At 51.9% G+C, this 22,375-nt stretch overlaps 1 protein-coding gene across 11 annotated transcripts in view; it reads right to left on the bottom strand.

The window, feature by feature from the left end:
- The window catches only part of NLRC5 (NLR family CARD domain containing 5), a 213,857-nt gene extending 192,769 nt beyond the window's left edge, over positions 1–21,088 (bottom strand). For 5 of the 11 annotated variants that reach the window (XR_014792921.1, XR_014792922.1, XR_014792923.1 and 2 more), the window contains exon 1: positions 547–778. Coding sequence is in view for 2 of the 11 variants with exons in the window: in XM_084861210.1 (XP_084717336.1) it covers positions 547–669 (123 nt within the window). In the remaining 9 variants the exon portion in view is untranslated. Of the gene's footprint in view, positions 1–546; positions 786–1,182; positions 1,241–1,340; positions 1,455–2,182; positions 2,416–20,957 lie in introns of those variants that run through there. The other 6 variants (XR_014792919.1, XM_084861209.1, XR_014792916.1 and 3 more) reach the window with 5 other exon arrangements.
- Positions 21,089–22,375: the final 1,287 nt, after the last annotated feature.

The raw sequence follows: 22,375 nt of genomic DNA, 5'->3' as shown, positions 1-22,375 counted from the left end.
CAGGGACAGGGTAGGTAAGTGAGCTAGGGGACAGGTGAGCTGGGGACCAGGTGAGCTGGGGAGCAGGGGAAGTGAGGAGCAGGTGAGCTGGTGGGACAGGTGAATTGGGGGACAGATGAGCTGAGGGACAAGTGAACTTGGGGGGATACATGAGCTGGGGGCAGGTGAGCTGGGGAGCAGGGGAACTGGGGGGACAGGTGAATTGGGGGACAGATGAGCTGAGGGACAAGTGAACTTGGGGGGATACATGAGCTGGGGGCAGGTGAGCTGGGGGGACAGGTGAACAGGGGATAGGTGAGCAAGGGGATAAGGCAGCTTGGGGGAAGCCAACTGAGCCTGTGTCCTGGCTCTGAAAGGGCCTCGTTCATTCCCTGTAGACTGTGCCCTGGGAATGCTTTATTCATCACCTTCCCATGGGCCCCTCTGTGATGCTCTCTGTCTGAGTTAAGCACTTGTCTCCCCAAACTGGTCCTCCCCTTGTTCCTCAGCACTAGAACCCCTGAATATCCCCTCATCCTCCGGAATAGACTCTGTTTCCGGCCTTACGGTCAGATGCAGCCAGGTCATGAAGTGTTGGCCAACGGGATGTAGGTGGAAGTGTTGTGTATCCTTCTTCCTGTGGCTGAGGATGATGTGATGGCTGAGCCTTGGGCAGCCATATTGGGCCATGAGGTGGACCCGGACAGGTTCGATCTGCAACCACAGGGACTGGCTGTCCTCCGGGTTGTGGCTGCTGTTTTAGACGGGGCCCAGGAAAGAGGACCTTGCGGAGCAGAGGTCCCAGTGGATTCGTAATAGACAAGAACTAGAAGCAGGAAATAAACGTTTGTTCTCTTAAGACACTGGGCCTTTGTAGGTTGTTTGTTACGCAGCCGAAACAAGCCCGTCCTGGCTGATACACACTCACAATCAACCTTCAGCAAGTCCCTTCCCTGTCTGGGCCTCAGTTATACCCTCTATCAAATAGGTTAGATGCTATCGTAGGCCCTTGCTGATTTTGTGTCCAGTGATGTTCACTCTCGTGAATGGTGGCTAAATGTAGGTTTGTTGTATTGTGGACAGGCCCCGTGGGGCCAATCTGGGTAGGGAGCTGGGGGCAGGGAGATGGCATGTCCTGGCAGTGGGTGGGGAAGGAAAGGAGTGAATGGGAGGAACAGAGAGCAGGCAAAGGGGAAAGGTCACCTATTTGACTTCCTGGTTCATCCTAGACGCTCTAGGGTGTCCGTGGAGACAGTCCGTACTGTGGTTGGAAATAAGGGAAACAAGAAATAGCCAGTTTCTCAGTGGCTAGAGCGTCAGCCCTCATACTGAAGGATTCGATTCCGGTCAAGGGAACCTACCTCAGTTGCAGACTCCATCTCTGGCCCCAGTCAGGGCATGTGCAGGAGACAGCCTATCAATGTGTCTCTCCCACATGGATGCTTCTCTCTGTCTCTCCCCCTCCCTTCCACTCACTAAAAATCAATGGGGGAAAAAGACAGAAAGTTAGAGGTACTGGGGGTACTAATGACATTTCTTCAAACAAAATGTCAAATTCTAACCGAAGAAATAGAGGCAAGAGCCCATCGAGAGAAAGGCCTTGCTTACAGCCCCATCTCGGGAGATCCGCTAGCCCCACCCTCTGGAGCCTTAGGGGGTCTGCCCTGCTGAGGTCTGGGCAGAATCCTGGGCAACTAAGTTGTGTGGCTCTCGAGTGGGAGATGGGCCACACCCCCACATTCCCCCAACATTGACTGGCACCTCCGCTTCTCCTGACTCCCAGGGGCCCCGCCCTGCTGAGCCTGGGCTCCTGGCAGACTCTGGGACAGACTGACTTTCCCCTCGCACCCCCCACTGGTGCAGAGCCCTCCCTGCACACGGCCAAATTTTGGTCTGCCTGGGCCTAATAAACCCTTCTGGCTTCCCCCTGATGGCCCCCCGAGACCCTGCCCCACCACAAAGGGGTGCAAGCACCCCGCTAGACATGGCGCACCGGGGACATTTGCTGAGCTCCCCCGGGACCCGTGCTCCTACTCCTAAAAGCCAGGCTTGGTGCTCAGCTTGGTTCTCCCCATACATACCCAGGTCCAGCAGAGGCACCACACACTGCGGGTTGCTTTGTGGTTCCAATCAGGTTGTCCAGGGCCAGTCTGACCTTGGCCTGCACCAGTGTCCCTCCCAAGAGGCCCCAGAGCCAACATACCCAGCGGTCAGCTTCAGACAATATCCGAGCAGGGTCCCATCAGATGCTTCGCGAGTGGCATGTCCAGCTGGAGGCACGACACCCTGCTGACATCTTTCCCGGGGTCCCCCAGGGGCTCACTCCTCCTCAGGCTCCGAGGATCAAGATGTGGCCTTGAGCCTGCCCGTGACTCAGGTCCGGACTCCGTCTTCCAGCGCCTCCGGGGCTGCTGATGAGCTGGGGGACAGGCAGGCCTGTGAAGAGAATGAGAGGGAGCGCTCTGTTTCTACAGTAGGAGGATTTAGAACGCAATCTAAGCTCTGGCTGCTTTGGCTCAGTGGACAGAGCGTCAGCCCCCAGACTGAAGGGTCCCGGGCTCGATTCCCGCCAAGGGCATGCACCTCGGTTGTAGGCTCCATCCCTGGCCCTGGTCGGGATGTGTGCGGGAGGCAACCAATCGCTGTGACTCTCTCACATGGATGTTTCTCTCTGTGTGTCTCTCCCCCTCCCTTCCACTCTCTCTAAAAATCAATGGAAAAATTTCTTGGGTGAGGATTAAGAAACAAAATAAGAGGTAATTAAAATAAATAAAGAATAAAACTAAATTTAATGCAAGTCATAAGGACCTTCAGTCTCAGTAGATCTACACCATGGAATATTATTCAGCAACAGGGGTGAGCCACAAAAACAGCAAGTATATTAGTAAGTAAACTCAAATTTTAAAGGCTGTACACATGTATGTTTTAAATGTGTGTGTCCTTGCATACACAGAGACCAGCTCTAGGGCTAGGCGAGACACGTGACAGGATTATCCCCTTATACCATACTCTTGGAACACTTTGTACCATTTGAGCTTTTTAAAAGGTGTGTTTTGATTTAAATATATATATATTTAAATATATATATATTTTATATATATATATATATATATATATATATATATATATATGCTCCCAGCTGACATGGCTCAGGGGTTGAACATTGGCCTATGAACCAGTAAGTCACAGTTCGATTCCCAGTGCAGGAGGCAGCCGATCAATGATTCTCTCTCATCATTGATGCTTCTGTCTCTCTCTCCCTTTCCTTTCCTCTCTGAAATCAATAAAAAAAAATAAAGAGAGGACAAATATATGATACCTTAATTAATAAAGAAATTAAAAATATATATATGACTATTTACACTAAAAACTAGAGCAGACATTTCCTCAATATGTGAGGAAGAGAAATGCGTGATGATGATTAAGCACAGACATCACCAGCAATGCCTGAGAGAAATGAAAGTTCTCACACAACTCGAATAGTAACTGAACGGACTTCAGAAGGCAACCAATGAGGATAAACATCCACATCAAGTCTGACAGACAGAGGCTGAAAATTCCAGTAAAAAAAAAAAAAAGTAATTTCTACATCTGGAGGATCTATCTTATTCTACTTTTTAGTTTACTATGTTGTGTGTGTTTAAGGGACAAAACTGTGTTTTTACTAGAACTGCGGTCTCACTAGCTGAACACATGTAATGAGTGTTTGCTAAGTGCCCGGCGTGTGCTTTAGTTAGCCTTTCTATTTTAATTCCCACAACTACTACTCTCAGATGCCTATGGTGCATCTAAAAATTTTCTGGGTCTACTTGACCAGTGTGGCTCAGTGGTTGGGCTTCAACCAATGAACCAGGAGGTCATGGTTCTATTCCTGGTTGGGCACAATCCCCAGTGGGGTGTGTGTGTGGCAATCAGAAGGCAGCCGATCCATGATTCTCTCTCCTCATTGATGTTTCTATCTCTCTCTTCCTTTCCCTTCCTCTCTGAAATCAATAAAAATATTTTAAAATAAATAAAATATTCCATAAACACTAAAAAACATATTCTTTTTCAATAAAGAGGGATTTTTTTTGTCTCACAAATTATACCAAGATTTAAATGTAAAGAGTTAAACCATGAAAGTATTACAAGAATATAATCACTTTACAACAATTCAGAAAGCTGTATCTTTCATTTTTTTTATACGTTTCCTGCATTACATTTCACAACCGAAAAGTTAAAATGTTTTAAATGCTGAAAAAGAACATGTGGAAAGGTCTTAAAAATAATGCAGAGTAGAGAAGACCTAGCCAAGCATGACACAAAACTCAGAGATCAAAAAAGAAAAACTGGATGAAATTGACCAGATATAAATCAGCATTTTCGTATTGAAGAGGAACACTCCTTTTTGGTGAAAAGACAGATGACAGACTGGAAAATAATACCTGCTGGCTATGTCACAAAGGCGTAATGTCTTAGCATATCAAGACGCTCTCTCTATAAGCCAATGAGGAAAAAAGTAACAACCTGATAGAAAAGTGGGCAAAGAACACGGACCATTTACCAGAAAAGGAAATACAAATCGATCTGCAGAGGTGAGAAGATGATCAACCTCACAGGAAATACACGTTAACTAAAATAAGGGATAGCATTTTTCAGGCGGTCGGCTGGCGAGGATACTCCGTGGGAAGGCTGTGAATTAACTGGCATTTTGAGGCGTTGCTGTAAGAGTGTAAATAGATACGACCTCCACCTTCCAACAGATCCCACATAACCACACCTAGCAGTTCCATAGGATTTAGCCTATAGGGATTTTCATAATTCATCTAGTCACATATGCTCTAGTATATCTGATGTGGCCTTAGTTATAATAAGAAAAGACTGGGAAAAAACCTTAACTAATTGGTCATCAATGATGGTGTGTTTACACACTGAAATCCTATGCAGCCTGTGAAAAACAAGCAGCGGAACTAAGTGGAATGGCGTGGATCAATGTCCAAGATATATTTCATTTAAAAAAAAAAAAAAAGAACCAGGGCCGAAAGTGGTGCGGCTCAGTGGATAGAGCATCAGCCTGCGGACTGAAGGGTCCCAGGTTCGATTCCGGTCAAGGGCATGTACCTTGGTTGCGGGCACACCCCAGTGGGGGGTGTGCAGGAGGCAGCTGATCAATGTTTCTCTCTCATCAACGTTTCTAGCTTTCTATCCCTCTCCCTTCCTATCTATATAAAAAAAAAATCAATAAAATATATTTTAAAAAAAGGAAAGAAAAGAAAGAACCAGGGCAGAACAGGATAAAGAGTAAGCTGCATTTGTGTAAGAAAAAAAAAAATAACTGTGCATGTTTCTAAATACATGACTCCTGGAAGAAACATAAAAGTAGGGTAGAGGAGGGAGTGGAGAGCTCAGGCCACTCCCCTCACTGCGGCCCAGGGCGTGTGTGCTGGCTGCTCCCTTCGTCTGGAGAGCCCCACCTCCAGCCCACACACATGCACGCATGCAAGCACACAGACACACACAGAACACACGCACAGATGCACGCACACATATGCACACAAGAACACATGTGTGTACACACATCTGGCCCAAGTTATTTCTAAGACTCCCTTCTGGTCTCGCCTCTTTTCTCTCTCAGCCTCCTCGCGGCTTGTCCTGCCTCCCAGGGAAAGTCGTGCCACCTTCTTACGACTTCCCAAGGCGTCCGAGGGGCGCAGAGGGTGATAGAAGATGGGCCCTCGCCCGCTGGTTCCAGGCCCCGCTGGCCCGCACACACCATGACAACACCCACAGCCCCACCTCCGGTCCTTTCCCAACACCCTGCCTGGCACATCCTCTTCCTCCACCTCGCAAACACCTCCATCTCCTTCCAGACCCAGCTGGCTCTCCCTTCTCAGGGCGGTCTTTGTAGATCCTCCCTTCCTCCAGTTGATGGACAGACATAAACACCACCTGCGGCCAGACATACCTGGGCACTGAACCACCAATCAGCACCTGCCAGATACCCTAAGCTCCCGCCCCCCATTCCTAAGCCCCTAGGTCCCTAATCACCAATCGGCGTGCACTGAGTACCCTGAGCCCCGTCCCCTATCCTCCCCTTAAAAGTAGACCCCGGGTTTCTTCCGGCCTCTTTCTCTCTGGAAGCAGCCGGCGGAGGTACCCCTCTCTCCAATAAAAGCCTGTATCCCAGCATCCCGGTCTCTGGCTACCTTCTTTATTTAATCTTTTAGGCTTCCTGGCTGCCCTCCCTGCCAGGCCAGGCCCGCTCTCCCCTGGGCTTCCCTCCGTAGCGCTCCCTCTGTTCCCTTCCACGGCAGGTCTTGCCACTGCGCGGCCATGGCCTCTGGGGAGCAGGCAGCTCCCCCCTCAGCAGGCAGGGGACACTGCGAGGGCAGGGGCAGTATCGGCTTCTGGATCAGAGGAAACACCTTGGCCCCGGGGCCCTGGGTTTGCGTCTCTCCCAGTCGCCGCTGTGGAACTCTGGTCAGGCTACTTCACCCCTTGGCACCTCAGTGTGCTCATCTGCAGAATGGGGATGCTCCGGGTCAGGCTTCCAGAAGCGGAGCCCGAGACACGTGTCTATAAATGTGACTTACTGAGGAGCGAGGGAGGCAGAACAGGGTGGAGAGCAAGGCTACACAAGAAGGTGGTTTCAGGAACAGCTGGTTCCAGCCTGACCCGTGTGTGCGTGGGGAGCTCTGGAGTGTGAGCCATGGGACTCTCCACCCAAGACCCTCTAGGGTTTCCAGATGCGCCCTTCCCAGGGCCCAGGGGTCCCCAGAGCCAGCAGGTGGCCAGGCAATGGCCTGTCTCACTCAAGAGCTTGTCCTGCCAAGCAGCAGGGGACTGGCCCATTAGACCCCTTATCTGCCAATCTGGGGGCGTTGGTGGTATAGTGGTTAGCATAGCTGCCTTCCTCATCTGCCAATCTGCCTGTCCCTGGCTATGGGTGTTGCCCAGTGGGTGGGAGAGGGAGGGGTTATAGCCAGAGGCAGTCGGTAATGGGAAATCCATTGGGGAAAGGGTGCAGCGGTTATGGTCCACACCCATGCGGGGGGAATGGGAGGAGAGAAGGGACTGCCGATTACGGGATCCAGCAGAGGCGAGAGGGAGCAGGCATAGTGCCTGCTGTGCGGGCACGAATCCTCTCTAGCTGAAAAGGTTGTTGGGAGATGAGGAGGCAAAACCCCTCGTGGCCCAGGCACATGGGGAAGGCTCCGTAGCTGTCAGCCAGTGTACCAGAGGAGTCACTGTGTCTGAAGAAGCCCAACACCAGGTGCGAGGAAGGAAGGGAGGGAGGGCGGGCGGGGAGGATATGACTGGACCCGCAGACTCCTGGCCATTGTTCCTGTGGCTCTTTCCTCTTCCTGACTCCCCCGGCTTGGGTTATGGGGAGCCCCCATGGGGCTGTGCGGTAAGGACAGACAAGTGCAGTGCTCGCAGGTCCCAGGTTTGTGGGGGACCCCCTTCCTCCTTCCTACAAGGGGTGCATGCCCTGCCTTAGCTGCTCTGGGTAAGGGCCTGGGAAGGGAGGCAGTCAGGCTGAGGAGGAGGGCCATGGGGGCCTGGTAGCCTGGTCCCCAGGGCAGACCCCAAACTCAGCCCCTGGCTCCTGGCCGGGGTGACAGAAGGGAGGACGGAGAGGGCAGCGGAGGACGGGCACTGGGAGGGGAGGGGCAGGGAAAGGGGCGGCGAGGGCTGACCTCAGGGATGGGAAGTGTGTGGCTGGCGGGAGGGGTGATAAGAAAGGCACTCGGACAGAAATAGCTCAGAAGATGAGAAAGTGCCATCGAAGCCGGTTTCTAGGGGCTAAGGGAGCAGGCCAGGCCTGGGGGCCCTCCCGTCCTCTCCAAACCCCCTTGCCACGGCCTGCGGGGCCGCCACGGAGAAGCCAGGCTCTGCCCGCCGCAGGCTCCCTAACCGGGGCCTGAGGCTGTGCAGGCGCCGAGCCAGCTGGGAAGGGGACAGAGCCGGGAGCCTCCGACCACGGGGGCCATGCCAGGCCCATTTTACAGACGGGGAAACCGAGGCCCTGGGAGGGAAGACCTTTCCGGCATTCTCAGCAGAGGAGAAGCAACGACAGGGCCGGACGGACCAGCGGCCTCTTTCTGGGAGGCGGGCACAGAAGGCACCCTCCGCTCATGGGCCCACGGGGCCCACCTTCTGGGAACTGTGACCAGCCATCGCCTCCCTCACCCACCGGGTGACAGAGCGGGGTGGGGGGGGCTGGACAGCCCGTTTCCATGGGGAGTGAAGATGTGATGAGCACCGTCCTCTTTCCTGTCCCTCACAAGGACAGCGTCCTGCAGGTCTCAGGAGCTGCACGGTCACAGGGCCTTACCGACGCAGACACCGAGGCTCCCCGGCGAGGGGGCCTGCCCGAGTCCCCAGCCGCCAAGTCACAGAGCTGCAATTTGAACAAACATCGAACCAACAGCTCCTCACCTCGGAGACGTCTGGGGGTGGAAGGCGCTCCGAAGAGAGAGCCCTCTGGGCCTCAGGCCTGGGCGGCCCCTGTGCCAAGTCCAACGGGGACCTGGGAGTCGGGGTCCCCGCCTCCTCCCCTCCCCGGCCTTTCTACCAAAGGATTTCTGCCTCTAGGGCTTCCAGACTCACCCTCCGCTGGGTCCACGGAGCCCTGGGCCAGCCCTGGCCTGGCTGGATCAGCAGGTGGCCAGACAGTGGCCTGTGCCCCCCGCTCAGGCCCGGCAGCGTGGGCCCAGCGCCCACAGGAAGGACTGGTGAGTTCTCCACCACGAGGCTCCCGCCCGGCGCGGCCCTGGGCCTGTGGAGGCCTCTCCCTGGACCTGCCAGCCCCTTCTTCCCAAGCGCCTCTGCACCGCACGGCCATCCGGGTCTTGAGGAAATGCCAACCGGCCACGCCCCTGGCCAATCACAGCCCCACCGTGGAGTGTGGACCACAGGTGTCTGTACGTCTGGAAACTCCCCACGGGATGGCGAGGCCATGGCGCCACCTCTCCACGCCCAGGGGGAGAGGCTGGCTCCGTGCTCCCTGCCAGGAAGCCCTGTCCCTCCACAGACCAGAGCCCAGGGGTTCTCGGCGTCAGAGGGCCCGGCCTTCTGGTCATTCAATTAAAAAAAAAAAAAAAAAAAGGAGTTCATGTTCAACCACATGAGTAATATGTGACTCAATTCCCTTAGCAAAAAGCTCAACACCTTTACATAAACCATGAAAGATCTCCGTTACTCAGCCTGGCTGGCATGGCTCAGGGGTTGAGCATCGACCTATGAAGAAGGAGGTCCCAGTTCGAATCCCGGTCAGGGCACAGGCCCGGGTTGCAGGTTCCATCCCCAGTGTGGGGCGTGCAGGAGGCATCCGATCTATGATTCTCTCTCATCATTGATGTTCCTTTCTCTCTCTCTCTCTCTTTTTCTCTCTCTCTCTCCCTTCCTCTCTGAAATCAATAAAAAAATTTTTTTTTTTAAAATTCCATTGCTCACGGTGGCCATATATAGATGAGTCTCTCAATGACTAACCCTCGCTGAGTTTGAAGTCCACCCCACGCCTCTGGCCGGCTCCTTGGCACCCCATGCCCACCCCGTGGCTCTGCCAAGTCCTCAAACAAAGGCCCAGGCTCAGCACAGACACCAAACAGAAAATGAAGCTCAGGCTGGAAATCCCCTCTCCGCCTCCCACGCAGATGACCAGCTGGTCAAAAAGGATCCCAGACCTTGGGTCCGTTTTCAAGTTCAGGGGGACAGCAGGGAGCTGGGGATGGAAGGAGCCTTGAGATCTAAAGGAGAGAGACGCTGGACCCTGAATTCAGACTCACGGCCTGAGAATGGGTCTGCCCACCTCCGAGGGCCAATTAGCCCGGACTTCGAACACTTAAAGGGCAACCACGCTTTGACCCCACCAACCAACGCACCGCTCCCTCCACAGAGGGCGCAGCGAGAGCCGCGGGAATCGCCGGGCGAGGCAAGCCTGTCGCAGACCGACAACAACGCTTGGTGGATTGTGTCAGCGCAGCTGGCTCCTCGGGACACGCTGTTGACTAAATAAGCCACGTGGAGTCCGGATCTGCTCAGTATGATATCATTTGCCTTAAAAAATACACATGAACTAAAGCCCAGGTCTAGCATAACCTGTTTTTATAGCTTAGAGCAGTGGTTCCCAACCTTCCTAATGCCGGCGACCCTTTAATACAGCTCCTCGCCGAAACCGGTTTGGCTCAGCGGTAGAGCATTGGTCTGCGGACTGAAAGGTCCCAAGTTCGATTCCGGTCAGGGGCATGTACGTTGGTTGTGGGCACATCCCCGGTAGGGGTGTGCAAGAGGCAGCTAGTCGATGTTTCTCTCTCATCGACGTTTCTAGCTCTCTATCCCTCTCTCCTCCTCTCTGTAAAAAATCAATAAAATATATATTTTTTAAAAATACAGCTCCTCATGTGGTAGTGATCCCCAACCATTAAATTATTTTCGTTGCTATGTCATAACTGTGATTTTGCTACAATAAATGAATCATAATGTAAATATGTGTGTTTTCCGATGGTCTAGGCTCTACAGTCGTGACCCACAGGTTGAGAACCGTTGCTGTAGAGCAGTGATTCCCAAAGTGGTCTATATCGACCCCCAGGGGTCTATGACAACCTGCAAGGGGTCTACGTCAGCGAAAAAAAAATTTGGGGGTCCATGAAATGAAAATGGGGGTCCACGATAGTGGATCTCAACATACACTGATAGTACCTATTTACTTACATCATATTATCTTATAATATAAAAACATATAAATTATTTATAAAAGTACCTATGAAGTAAAATATTTATTATATATGTTTATAAAATTGTGTAAGTTGTAGGATAAAAACCTGCACATAATGATATACCAGTATCATCTTGTTACAAGCATACGCGCAGTAAACATTCTTGCCAATTTTTGTCTCAAAGCTTCGTGAACTTGCACCGACTTGTTCAATTCGTCACTCTATAAATATGAATGTGAGAAAAATACGTTCATTCGTTTCCTGAATCTTGAATAGGAAAGTGCTGAGAAAATATTTTTAAAAATATAAACTGGTAGTTTATCATACAAATTATAGTGAATCAGTGTTATTTTGTTTGAGAATGCCGGAGAAAAGTAGGTACATTATTTTTTATTAAATTTTAACACTAAACTTCACTACAGTTAGAAATTTACAAAAAAAAATCAATATCAGGTAAGTAGGGGGTCTACCCAAAACCGAAAAACATGGCAAGGGGTCTACGGCACAAACAAGTTTGGGAACCTCTGCTGTAGAGCCTAAGACCATCGGAAAACACAGATATTTACATTACGATTCATTAACAGCAGCAAAATCACAGTTATGAAGTAGCAACGAAGATAATGTTATGGGTGGGGTCACCACCACATGAGGAGCTGTATTAAAGGGCCGCGGCATCAGGAAGGTTGGGAACCAGTGGCTTAGAGGTGAAGAGCATGAGTTTGGAACGAGGCTGTCTAGGGGTGGGACGAGTCTTTCCACCATTTACCGGCCGTGCTGTGTGGCCTCAGGCCAGTCGTGTAGCCTCTCTGAGCCTCGATCTTCTCGTGGGTAAAATGAGGAGAATGACAGCACCTGCCTCCCACGGCTGTAGTGGGGCTTACTTGAGGTGCTGCGGGTGACGTGCCTGGCACAGGGCCTGGCAATCAGTATGCTTTTTCTTACGGGAAGGTTTAACTTTCCCGGAAGGCGACACGCCAAACCGGTTACCCGAACTGGGAAAGGACCGGGCTGGGGCGGGGGCAGCAAGTAATGTTGTGCTATAGAAGGTGTTTAGCTTTTTTGCAAAGAGGATTTCGTCATGTATCACTTGCGTGGTTTAAAATGAATACTATTTTTTTTTTAATGTGGAAGAATCCAGCAGATGAATGAGCAGAAGGCTGAGCCCTCTGAAGTTGAGAAGAGGAATTCTGCTTCTGGGGTGCCTCACCTGAACCAATCCCATGGCAGCCGACAGTGCCCAGACACATCAAACAGAGCCAGGAGAAAGGCCTGGGGGATTGGCAGGCTGGAGCCTGGGCTCTGAGCACCACTACCCCAAATTGCTGGGGACACAGGTCCCTGCCCGCTCTGAGCCACGGTTCACTTGTACATCAAGCAAGCCCCGCTCCCAGGGATCCGTGGCACTGACAAAAGAGCCCGAGGGGTCAGGAGGCTTGGGTCCCGATCCTGATTCAACATTTGATGCTGTGCAACCTAAGGCAAGTGTCTGAACCGCTCTGTACCAGAGTCTCCTCATTGGCAAGTGGGGGTACTTCCCAAGGCCCCATGGGAGCTGGAGACGTTACTACGTGTGGAGTGCAGAGCGCCGGGAGGGGACAGGGAGGCCTGTGAGGATGCTGGCGAGCTCCCACACGTGCCATGCCCATTACGAACTCCCAGGCTGGGCACCGTGCCACAGCCTTGCACCTGTATTTCCTCCGTGGGTCCCCAAACACCTTTCCAGGCAGGCGTTTCCTCCTTTCATCGGAAGAATAAGCGGACTCTGCAAAGCCCAGAAGCAAAGCATTGGATTTAAAACCTCATCGAGCCCGGCCAGCATGGCTCAGTGGTTGAACATCGACCCATGAACCAGGAGGTCACAGTTCAATTCCCGGGCAAGATACATGCCTGGGCTGCCATCAATGATTCTCTGTCATCATTGATGTTTCTCTCTCTCTCTCCCTCCCTTCCTCTCTGAAATCAATAAAAATGTGTGTGTTGCCCTAACCGGTTTGGTTCAGTGGATAGAGTGTTGGCCTGGGAGCTCAAGGGTCCCAGGTTCGATTCTGGTCAAGAGCGTGTACCTTGGTTGCGGGCACATCCCCAGTTAAGGAGTGTGCAAAATGCAGCTAAGTCAATATTTCTCATCGATGTTTCTGATTCTCTATCCCTCTCCTTTCCTCTCTGTAAAAAGTCAATAAAATATATTTTTTAAATGTGTGTTGTTTTTTTTTTAATTTTTATTATTTTAAAACCTAACTGAATCCAGAGGTCCTTTCCATCCTACTGTCAGCAAATGGTCTTCTTTCCAAACCAAATGGTCATCCCCATGGAGGCTTATTATCTTTCTGCTTATAAGACATCTCCTTGCTCCTCTGGATCGTTCTAAACATTGCAGAGACACATAACCTCAAGGTTTCACAATCACGCCTCTCAGGGGAGGTGTGTCATTTCCAAACTTCCTCCCCAGGTCTGAGAATACCTTCGCCTGATCTGCGCAGCAGGGTTTCACACCTCAGGATTTTTCTAGAAGTCATTTCCCCTTTCATGCTGCTTTCTACAGAACCCTTCACCGCCCACGGAAAGTCACTCCAACAAGGAACCCAAGGAGAACAAACCCAAAGCGATGCTGCTGAGCTGGAGGCCAGCATTGCTGCCTCCCCGGGACTCGGACTGGGAGCCTGGCTCCCACGGCTGAAACAGAGATCAGGAGCGTGCGAGGCACGCTGGCCCGTTTAGCTCAGTGGGTAGAGCGTCTGCCTGCGGACTGAAGGGTCCCAGGTTTGATTCCGGTCTGGCTGCAGGCTCAATCCCCAGTAGTTTGTGTGGGAGGCAACTAATGAATGTGTCTCTTTCACATCGATGTTTCTCTTCTCTGTCTCTCTCTCTTCCACGCTCTCTAAAAACCAAGGGGGAAGGTATCTTCCGGTGAGGATTAACAAGGAAAAAAAAATGTGTGTGTGAAGTGTTGCAGATATGAGCACCTTCTCCTTGACTAACCAAGGAGGATGACACAGAACTGAAGGAGACAACGGACTTACTCTATGACTCCATTCCAGTGGCCGCTCTGGCCACAAGACTCCCAGCAAACACACAAAATGGCAAGCTAACTCGCCAAACAAGATGCCGAGACGCTGGCCGACCGGCCCCGAGTACCGGTTTCCCAAGACTGGAACGTCCTCTCCTCCGTTTCACCGCAGGGACCGAGGCATTGCCAAGGCCAAGGGCGGCTGGGGCTCGGGGTCTGGTGCTGGTCCAGGCCCCATCCCTTCCCCCAGCAGGTGGACGATGGGGAATCAGGATGCTGCCCAGCTGCCTGCAGCCTCTACATCTGGCCAATCCCCTAAGACCGTGGTCGGCAAACCGCAGCTCGCGAGCCACACGCGGCTCTTTGGCCCCTTGAGGGTGGCTCTTCCACAAAACACCACAGCCTGGGCGAGTCTGTTTTGAAGAAGTGGCGTTAGAAGACGTTTACGTTTAAAACATGTGGCTCTCAAAAAAAAGAAATCTCAATCGTTGTCCTGCTGATAGTTGGCTCTGTGGGCTGCTGAGTTTGCCGACCACGGCCCTAAGAGATTAACTTAACAGCATGGTCTCAAACACCTTATAAAACTGAATGTCCAGGAGAGGATTCTGGGAAGATGGGGGAGCAGAAAGAACCAGCAATCCACCTCCCCCCATGGACAATGCCGTCATGGGCAGCATCTCTGGCACAGCCGTGTTGGTACCTGGCAGCTCCCAGGGGAGGGCTTGGTCTGGACACTGTGATTCATCCAGTTCATGGTTCAGTAGCAGTCCCACCCCTCAGCCGCGGGTCAGGGGCCCTGCACGTGTCCCTGGAGCAGCTTGCACATGGCAGGGAGGAGCCAGGGTGGGTGGAGATATTGGGGACGTGTGCTCTGAGGGCGGCTTGCTGCCTCGGATCTATCTCAGAGGGGCAGGCAAAGAGGAGGGAGGCCAGTGCTGGCACACCGCCCTCCATTGTTGCAAGCGCCTCCCCCTGGAGCTGACGTGACTTCCAGGACATTAACAGGGGCCTGTGCCTGTCTGGCTGCCCCCTTCATGTCCTCCCTCTTCCCTCTCAGGAGCCAGACATTAAACACCAGGGCACTCAAATACTACATGAGAAAGTGACTGCGCGTAGGAGACACTCAGGCCGAAAACCGACTTCTGCACATGGGCCACGAAGTTTCAGTCGCACCCGCATGTGGTGTTTTGTGGAAGAGCCACACTCAAGGGGCCAAAGAGCCGCATATGGCTTGAGCCGCGGTTTGCCAACCACTGTCCTAGCCAGTTTGGCTCAGTGGATAGAGTGTCAGCCTACGGACTGAAGGGTCCCAGGTTCAATTCTGGCCAAGGGTCCACGCCTGGGTTTCGAGCTCCATCCCCAGAAGGAGGCATTCAGGAGGCAGCTGATCAATGATTCTCACTGATGTTTCTATCTCTCTATCCTTCTCCCTTCCTCTCTAAAATCAATAACAATATTTTTTTAAAAGAGTGCTATGAACAATCGTGAGCCAACAAATTCAATAACCTAGATGAAATGGACAAAATCCTGGAAACACAAAACCTCCCGTCACTAGATCCCAAAGAAGAAAATCTCAGTAGACCTACAACTAGTAAGGAGAGGAATCAGTAACAAAAAAGCTCTCAACACCTGATGGCTTCACTGGTAAATTCTACCAAACGTTTAAAACAGAACTGATGCCAGTCCTTCTTAAAATGTTCCAAAATCGAAGAGAAGGAACAATTCCCAACTCCTTCTAGGCCAGCATTACCTTGATATCAAAACCAGACAAAGCCATTACAAGAGAACTATAGACCAACTTCCTGTATAATCATCGTTGAAAAAAAAAAAATCTTCCAACGATATACGAGTAAAATAAAGCCAGCAGCCTGTTAAAAAACTTACATACCATGACCAAGTGGAATTTACTCCTGGCATGCAAAGATGTTTCAACATATGAAAACTGGTCCATGTAATACATCGAGTCAACAAAAGGAAGGGGAAATACTATGCAATCATCTCAATCAAGGCAGAAAAAAAGCACTTGACAAAAGTCAACACACTTTCATGATAAAAAAAAAATATCCGACAAACTGGAGCTAAAAGGAAACTGCTTCCATGTAAGAAAAGCCTGATATGAAAAACCCACAGCAAACCTACTCACTGTGAGAGCCTCAAAGCTCTGCCTCTAAGATGGGCTCAGTAACAAGGCAAGGAGCCCACTCTCACCACTTCTGCTCAGCAGAGGGCCGGAAGTTCTAGCCAGAGCATCAGGCCAGAAAAAGAAATAGTCCCACATCTGTACAAGTGATGCTTGAACAAGTGTATTCTTTTTAAAAATATATATACATTTTCGTTTGTAATAATATGAACAATAAAGGTTTATTAAATATATATATATATATATACATTTTGATTGATTTTACTGATTTCAGAGATGAAGGGAGAGGGAGAGGGAGAGAGAGAGAGAGAAACACCAATGATGAGAGTCACCGATCAGCTGCCTCCTGAATGCCTCCCACCGGCGATCGAGCTAGCAACCTTGGCATGTGCCCTTGACCAGAATCGAACCCGGAACCCTTCAGTCTGCAGGCCAACACTTTACCCACTGAGCCAAACCAGCCAGGGCAACAAGGATATTCTGTATGGCACTGTTTAGAACAGCGAGAGGCGGGAAACAACCGAAATACACCACAGTAATTAAATCAAGTGTGGACTAACCAGACAGTGCAATGCTATGTCGCTATTAAAAAGCAAAGAGCCCTGGCGGGGGGGCTCCGTTGGTTAGAACCTCATCCCAAACACCAAAAGGCATCCCAGACAGTACACCTTTGCCATGTCTAAGTAAGGTCCTTTCTCAGACGCCTCAGAGCCAGGGACCAGAGCAGAGACCACTCCACATGTCATTGTTACCCTGTCCCCTGAGTACCATCTCTATGTGTGTACATGCTAACTATTTTGTGTGTGTGTGTGTGTGTGTGTGTGTGTGTGTGTGTTTAAATATATTTTATTGATTTTTTCACAGAGAGGAAGAGAGAGGGAAAGAGAGTTAGAAACATCGATGAAAGAGAATCATCCATCAGCTGCCTCCTGCACACCCCCTACTGGGGATATGCCCACAACCAAGGCACATGCCCTTGACCAGAATCGAACCTGGGACCCTTGAGTCCACAGTCCGACGAACTATCCACTGAGCCAAACTGGTTAGGGCCATGTTAACTGTTAATGTCCCGTAGCCACCAATGGAAAAGAGGCCCGTGTTTTACTTTTTACCCAATCCCTTGGCGTTCTCTCGCCTCCCTGACCGACCACCTGTCTCCTCCTTTGGTTCGAGGGTATAAAATAAGCTGCAAAACCGCCATTCCCAAAAACAAAGATGTCGCTTCTGCCATTGCTGTCGGTTTGGCTCCCCTACCCTCGTAAAAGTCCTGGGCAGGTCTAGGCGTTTCTGAGAGACAGCTTGCAGACTGAGTTGCCGCCAAGGTAAACTTGGGGCTACCAGCCAACACTCAAAAAATAAATCCGGTAAAGAGAACCAGTAGCCCACATCCTCAGGACACCCACGGAAAGTTTTGTTTTGTTTTGTTTTGTTTTTACCAAGTCTTTGCCCTGGTATTAGCTTGCTTTGTCACTGGGATGGCTCTGCGTGAAGGCAGAGGGGAGGTTCTGGGAGCGGGGACTGGGGTCCCAGCTTTGGTCCAGTGGTGACCCAGGGCCATCGTCTGGGAGGGTTCAAATGACAGAGATATATTCCCTCACTTTCTGGAGGCCTGAAGTCTGACATGAAGATGTCAGCAGGGCCCTGGCCGGTGTGGCTCCGTGGATAGAGTGTCCGCCTGCGGACCGAAGGCTCCCTGGTTCGATTCCTGGTCAAGGGCAGGGACCTTGGCCCTGGCAGGGTCGTGTGCAGGAGGCAACCAATCGGTGTGTCTCTTACACAGAGATTTCTCTCTCTTTCCCTCTCTCTTCCACTCTCACAAAAAAAGAAAAGAAAAAGAAAATATTGTAACTATGTGACATGATGGATGTTAACTAAACTTACTGTGGTAATCATTGGGTAATATATATGTATAGCCAATCATGTTGTACACCTAAAACTAATATAGTGTTATATGGCTGTTATATCTCAATAAAACTGGGGGAAAAAGAGAAAAAAAAAAAAGGAAAAATATCCTCAGAGGAAGATTAAAACAACAATAACAACATCAGGTTTGAGGGAAGAACCCTCCCTCTCCTCTCCCAGCTTTTGGTGGTTACCAACAATTCTTGGAATTCCCTGACTTGACTCATTATCCCAGGCTCTGCCTCTGGCTTCACGTAACATCTTTCCTGGAGGTCTACCTCACATTCATCTCTTCTTCTGTAAGGACGCCAGCCAGACCCAAGGAGGGGCCCACCCACCGACTCCAGGGTGATCTCATCTTAGCCAATGGCATCTGCTCTGACGCTATTTCCAAATAAAGCCGCATGCTGAGGTCCCCGCGGCACTCTTTTGGGGGCACGAGTTTAATCCACAACAGCCGGGGAAAGGCTTCCGAAGACATTTTGTGTCTTCCTCAGAGGGAAGGGAGCGTGATGGGGTGTGAGGAGGGGCAGCAGGCCCTGCGCCCACAGTCACCTCTGCCTCCGGCCGGACTCCCTGCTGGGGTCCGCTTTCATGGTGAGCTCATGACCGTGCACGGGGCACACCTCACACTCATCTCCTCCAGCCCATGAAACACCCCCCAAAGGACATGTTATCTTCCCCGCTTTACACATGAGAAAGGGAGGTCCTGACAGGTGGGATGCAGGCGTGCATCCGTGTTTACTGCCCTTCGCAGACATTGCATTGTCATCAACAGCAAGGAAGACCCTCCACCGGCAAAAAGCTAACGACTGGCTGAGGGCTCAGAGGATGGTTAGCATTTTGGGAAATCAAGTACTTTTTAATCAAGGTATGTACGTTGTTTTTTTGTGCTTTTTTTAAAAAATGTTTTCATTGATATTTTATCTTTTTAAAAAATATATATATATTATTGATTTTATTCAGAGAGGAAGGGAGAGGGATAGAGAGCCAGAAACATCGATGAGAGAGAAACATCGATCAGCTGCCTCCTGCACACTCCCTATTAGGGATGTGCCCGAACCAGGAGACATGCCCTTGACCGGAATCGAACCCGGGACTCTTCAGTCTGCAGCCCAAAGCTCTAGCCACTGAGCCAAACCAGTTAGGGCTCATTGATATTTTAGAGAGAGGAAGGGAAAGGGATAGAGAGATAGAAACATTGATCAGTTGCCTCCTGCATGCTCCTGACGGGGCATGTGCCCTCACCGGGGATCAAACTAGGGACCTCTTGGTTCATGGGTTGATGCTCAATCCCTGAGCCATGCCGGCCGGACTGTCCATTGTTTTTAAAGACATAATACTATTGCACATTTAATAGATTATGGGATAGTGTACGGGGAAACCAAAAAGCGTTTGCTTCATTGCGGTAGTCTGGAGCCGGCCTCAATATCTCCCAGGTACGCCCGGAGTTAGTCCACAGTGACCAGCAAACGCAAGGGCTGAGGCCCGGGTCTACCTGCCCACCATGCAGGCAGCGGAGCTGGCGCCCCGTCTGGAGACAAACCAGGTGGGCATAGTCCCTGGCCAGAGGCGCTGCAGGCCAGTAAGGTTTGGGGAAGGCACGTAGGATGGAGAATCTGGACGTACCTACCTTCCCACCATCAGCTTTACATCCCCCCGTTCTCCAGCGGGAGACCCAGTCGAGTGCTTTTCTGGGCTCATGGCTTCTTAGAGAGAAGGAGAGCCTGAAGGCGTTGGTGGGGGTACACCCCACCCCGCCTCCCGCCACGCCCAGTTTGTGAGACTAGGAGGCACTGGTTCTCAAACAGCTTTGTAAGATGGCAGAGCCCTTCGGCTCAGTGGCTGAGCGTCCACCTATCAACCAGGAGGTCATGGTTTGGTACCGGGTCAAGGCACATACCCCGGTTGTGGGCTCGATCCCCAGTGTGAGGTGAGGGGGCGGGGCTACAGGAGGCAGCCAATCGATGGTTCTCTCTCATCATTGATGTTGCTCTCTCCTTTTCCCCTCCTCTCTGAAATCGTTAAAACGTATTTTCAAAAAAGACAGCAGAACCCCCAGTCATTCAAAGAGGAAAAGAAAGAACCCAAAATGATGAAAATGGTGCTGAAGGGGCGAGGGGGGCGGGGGGGGCTCCCCAAATGGCCACCCCAGCAAGTTCTCTCCCCGGAGAGAACAGTGACTAAAAGTGACATGGAAAAGCAAAAAGCAAGTAGGAAAAGGACACCCATGGATCCACCTATTACGTACGAGGTTCAAATGCTCATTAGAAACAGTCTGGAGAGTGTCCCATTAAAATGTTTAAGGTGTGCTGGTGGCATTGTTTTGTGTGTGTGTTTTAAAAACTCGTTCTGAACTATTTCGGTTGGGATGCTATGGTGTCTGCCAAACATCTGTTTAAGAATGAAGTGTGTCCCTAGCTGGTTTGGCTCAGTGTATAGAGTGTCTGCCTACGGACTGAAGGGTCCCGGGTTCAATTTTTGGTCAAGGGCACATGCCCGGGTTGTGGGCTCCATTCCCAGTCCAAACCATGACTCCCTCTCATCATTGATGTTTCTCTCTCTCTCTGCAACCAATCGATGTATCTCTCTAAATAAATTATATATATATATATATATATATATATATATATATATATATATATATATATATATATATATATATATATATATGGAGAGAGGGGGGGGGGGCATGAGGTGTGGTGGAGACCCTGTGCTGGCCCTGGGCTGGCGATGGCTGAGGGGTGGTTACCCGGGGCTTCGTTCTATCAGACCCAGCAAGTTGGATTTCTGTTCCTTCCATTTTTGTGCTCGTTTGGAACTGTCCATCATAAAGTTTATTTTTTTCCCGTTAAAAAGTCTGCATGGTGCATACTGAGCAGCGCGGAGCCTGCAGTTCTCTAACCCGCAGTGGAGGTCGAAGCCCCTCAGGGACAGGTCCCTCCCAAGGCGGGGAGGCGGGGTGGAGGGGAGCGCAGCGCGGCTCCCACCTGAACCCCAGACTCCGCCGGGAGCCGGCTGCGCCCCGCTGCGCCCCGCTGCAGCCCCGGCGCTCCATCCGCCCGTCCGGCCACCAGCCCGTCCGCCCCGTCCATCCTGCCATCCACCCTATAGACACCAGGACCTCCCGCTCCAGAGCCCCTGGCATCCCCGCATCGCCGCACCCCCGCTCTGCTAGACACTCGCACCCGAACCCGCAGCCCCGCAGCCCCAGCCCGCGCGCACTCACCCTCCGCGCCCACCGCGCTCCTCACCTCCGCGCTCCGCGCCCTGCGCACCCTCCGCACCCTGCGCGCTCTGATCGAAACTGAAACCGGGCGCCCGGAGGCTCCAGCCGAGCCGAGAGCCCGGCTTCTGCTCGGAAATCACGTGGCTTCTGGGTGCCAGCCCCGCTGGGTGGGGGTGCGGATGCCCAGGCGCGGGCTGGGCGCCGGCCAGCGCGCCCTCCTCCGTTCGGAGCGCCCCGCTTTTGGCAACTTTTGCGGGACCAGGACGGCGAGGGCCCCCAGGGGCCCCGGGGCGCAGGCCGCTTTCCTGAGTGCGGAACGGAGGCAGGGAGGGTTCACGTGTTGGGGAGACACAGAATAGGGGGGTGGGGGCAGCTAGAAGGGTAAGAACCGTGAACTATGCTGCTAACCGCGGTGGCTCTGCTCAGAGCGGAGGAAGAACATGTTAGCCTGCCTGAGGGTTGCTGGCGGAGGACGTGGGAGCCAACCCCTGGCCTGGGGTCCCTCCTCCTTTCCCCAGAACTGCCTTTCCACGGGGAAGGATTTGCAACCTTGTGGCTGAGGCGGTCTGATCCCCGAGGTGCCGCAATGGACGACCCCCCACCCCCGCCTGCATTGCCTGTGACCTGTGACCGTGACCGTGATACCTGCCTGTGTCCATGCCCGGATTCCTCCTTTCCTGTGGAATCTCTGACCTTCTGCCCAGGATAAGCAGCTGCCTCTGAGGCGGGGTGGGGAGGGTAAAAACAGATTTTTATGGATGACCTGCTGCTCTCCCATGCTGCCGGAATAAACGTTCACATAAGACTCAATCTTGTCAAAACCGGTTTGGCTCAATGGATAGAGCATCGTCCTGCGGACTGAAAGGTCCCGGGTTCAATTCCGGCCAGGGGCATGTGCCTTGGTTGTGGGCACATCCCCAGTGTGGGGTGTGCAAGAGGCAGCTGATCAGTGTTTCTCTCTCATCGATGTTTCTAACTTTCTATCCCTCTCTCTTCCTCTCTGTAAAAAATCAATAAAATTTATTTTTTTAAAAAAAAAAGATTCAATCTTGTCTCTGCTGAATTGTCCCAAGCAGTGGCAGGCAGCCGGATCGCGGGTTGTCGGGTGTCAGACTCACCTGGGTGAGCCTGCAAGGGGACCTGGGCTGATTCCACTCTCCCTGCCTCCTCAGGAGGGAGGGAACCGGATGGGACAGGATGGGACAGGAGGGGACCAGATGGGACAGGAGGGGACAGGAGGGGACCGGATGGGACAGGATGGGACAGGAGGGGACCAGATGGGACAGGAGGGGACAGGAGGGGACCGGATGGGACAGGAGGGGACAGGAGGGGACCGGATGGGACAGGAGGGGACAGGGAGGAGATGCTGGCTGTGCAGGAGGAGGGGACTGAGAACCCTTCCTGACCTGGGGTGCTCT

Source organism: Pipistrellus hanaki (genome assembly GCF_964339955.1).
Source record: "Pipistrellus hanaki genome assembly, chromosome: 15".
NCBI classification, from domain to species: Eukaryota; Metazoa; Chordata; class Mammalia; order Chiroptera; family Vespertilionidae; genus Pipistrellus; species Pipistrellus hanaki.
Note: the sequence above shows the minus strand (reverse complement) of the source record. Positions and strands in the feature narration are given on the sequence as shown.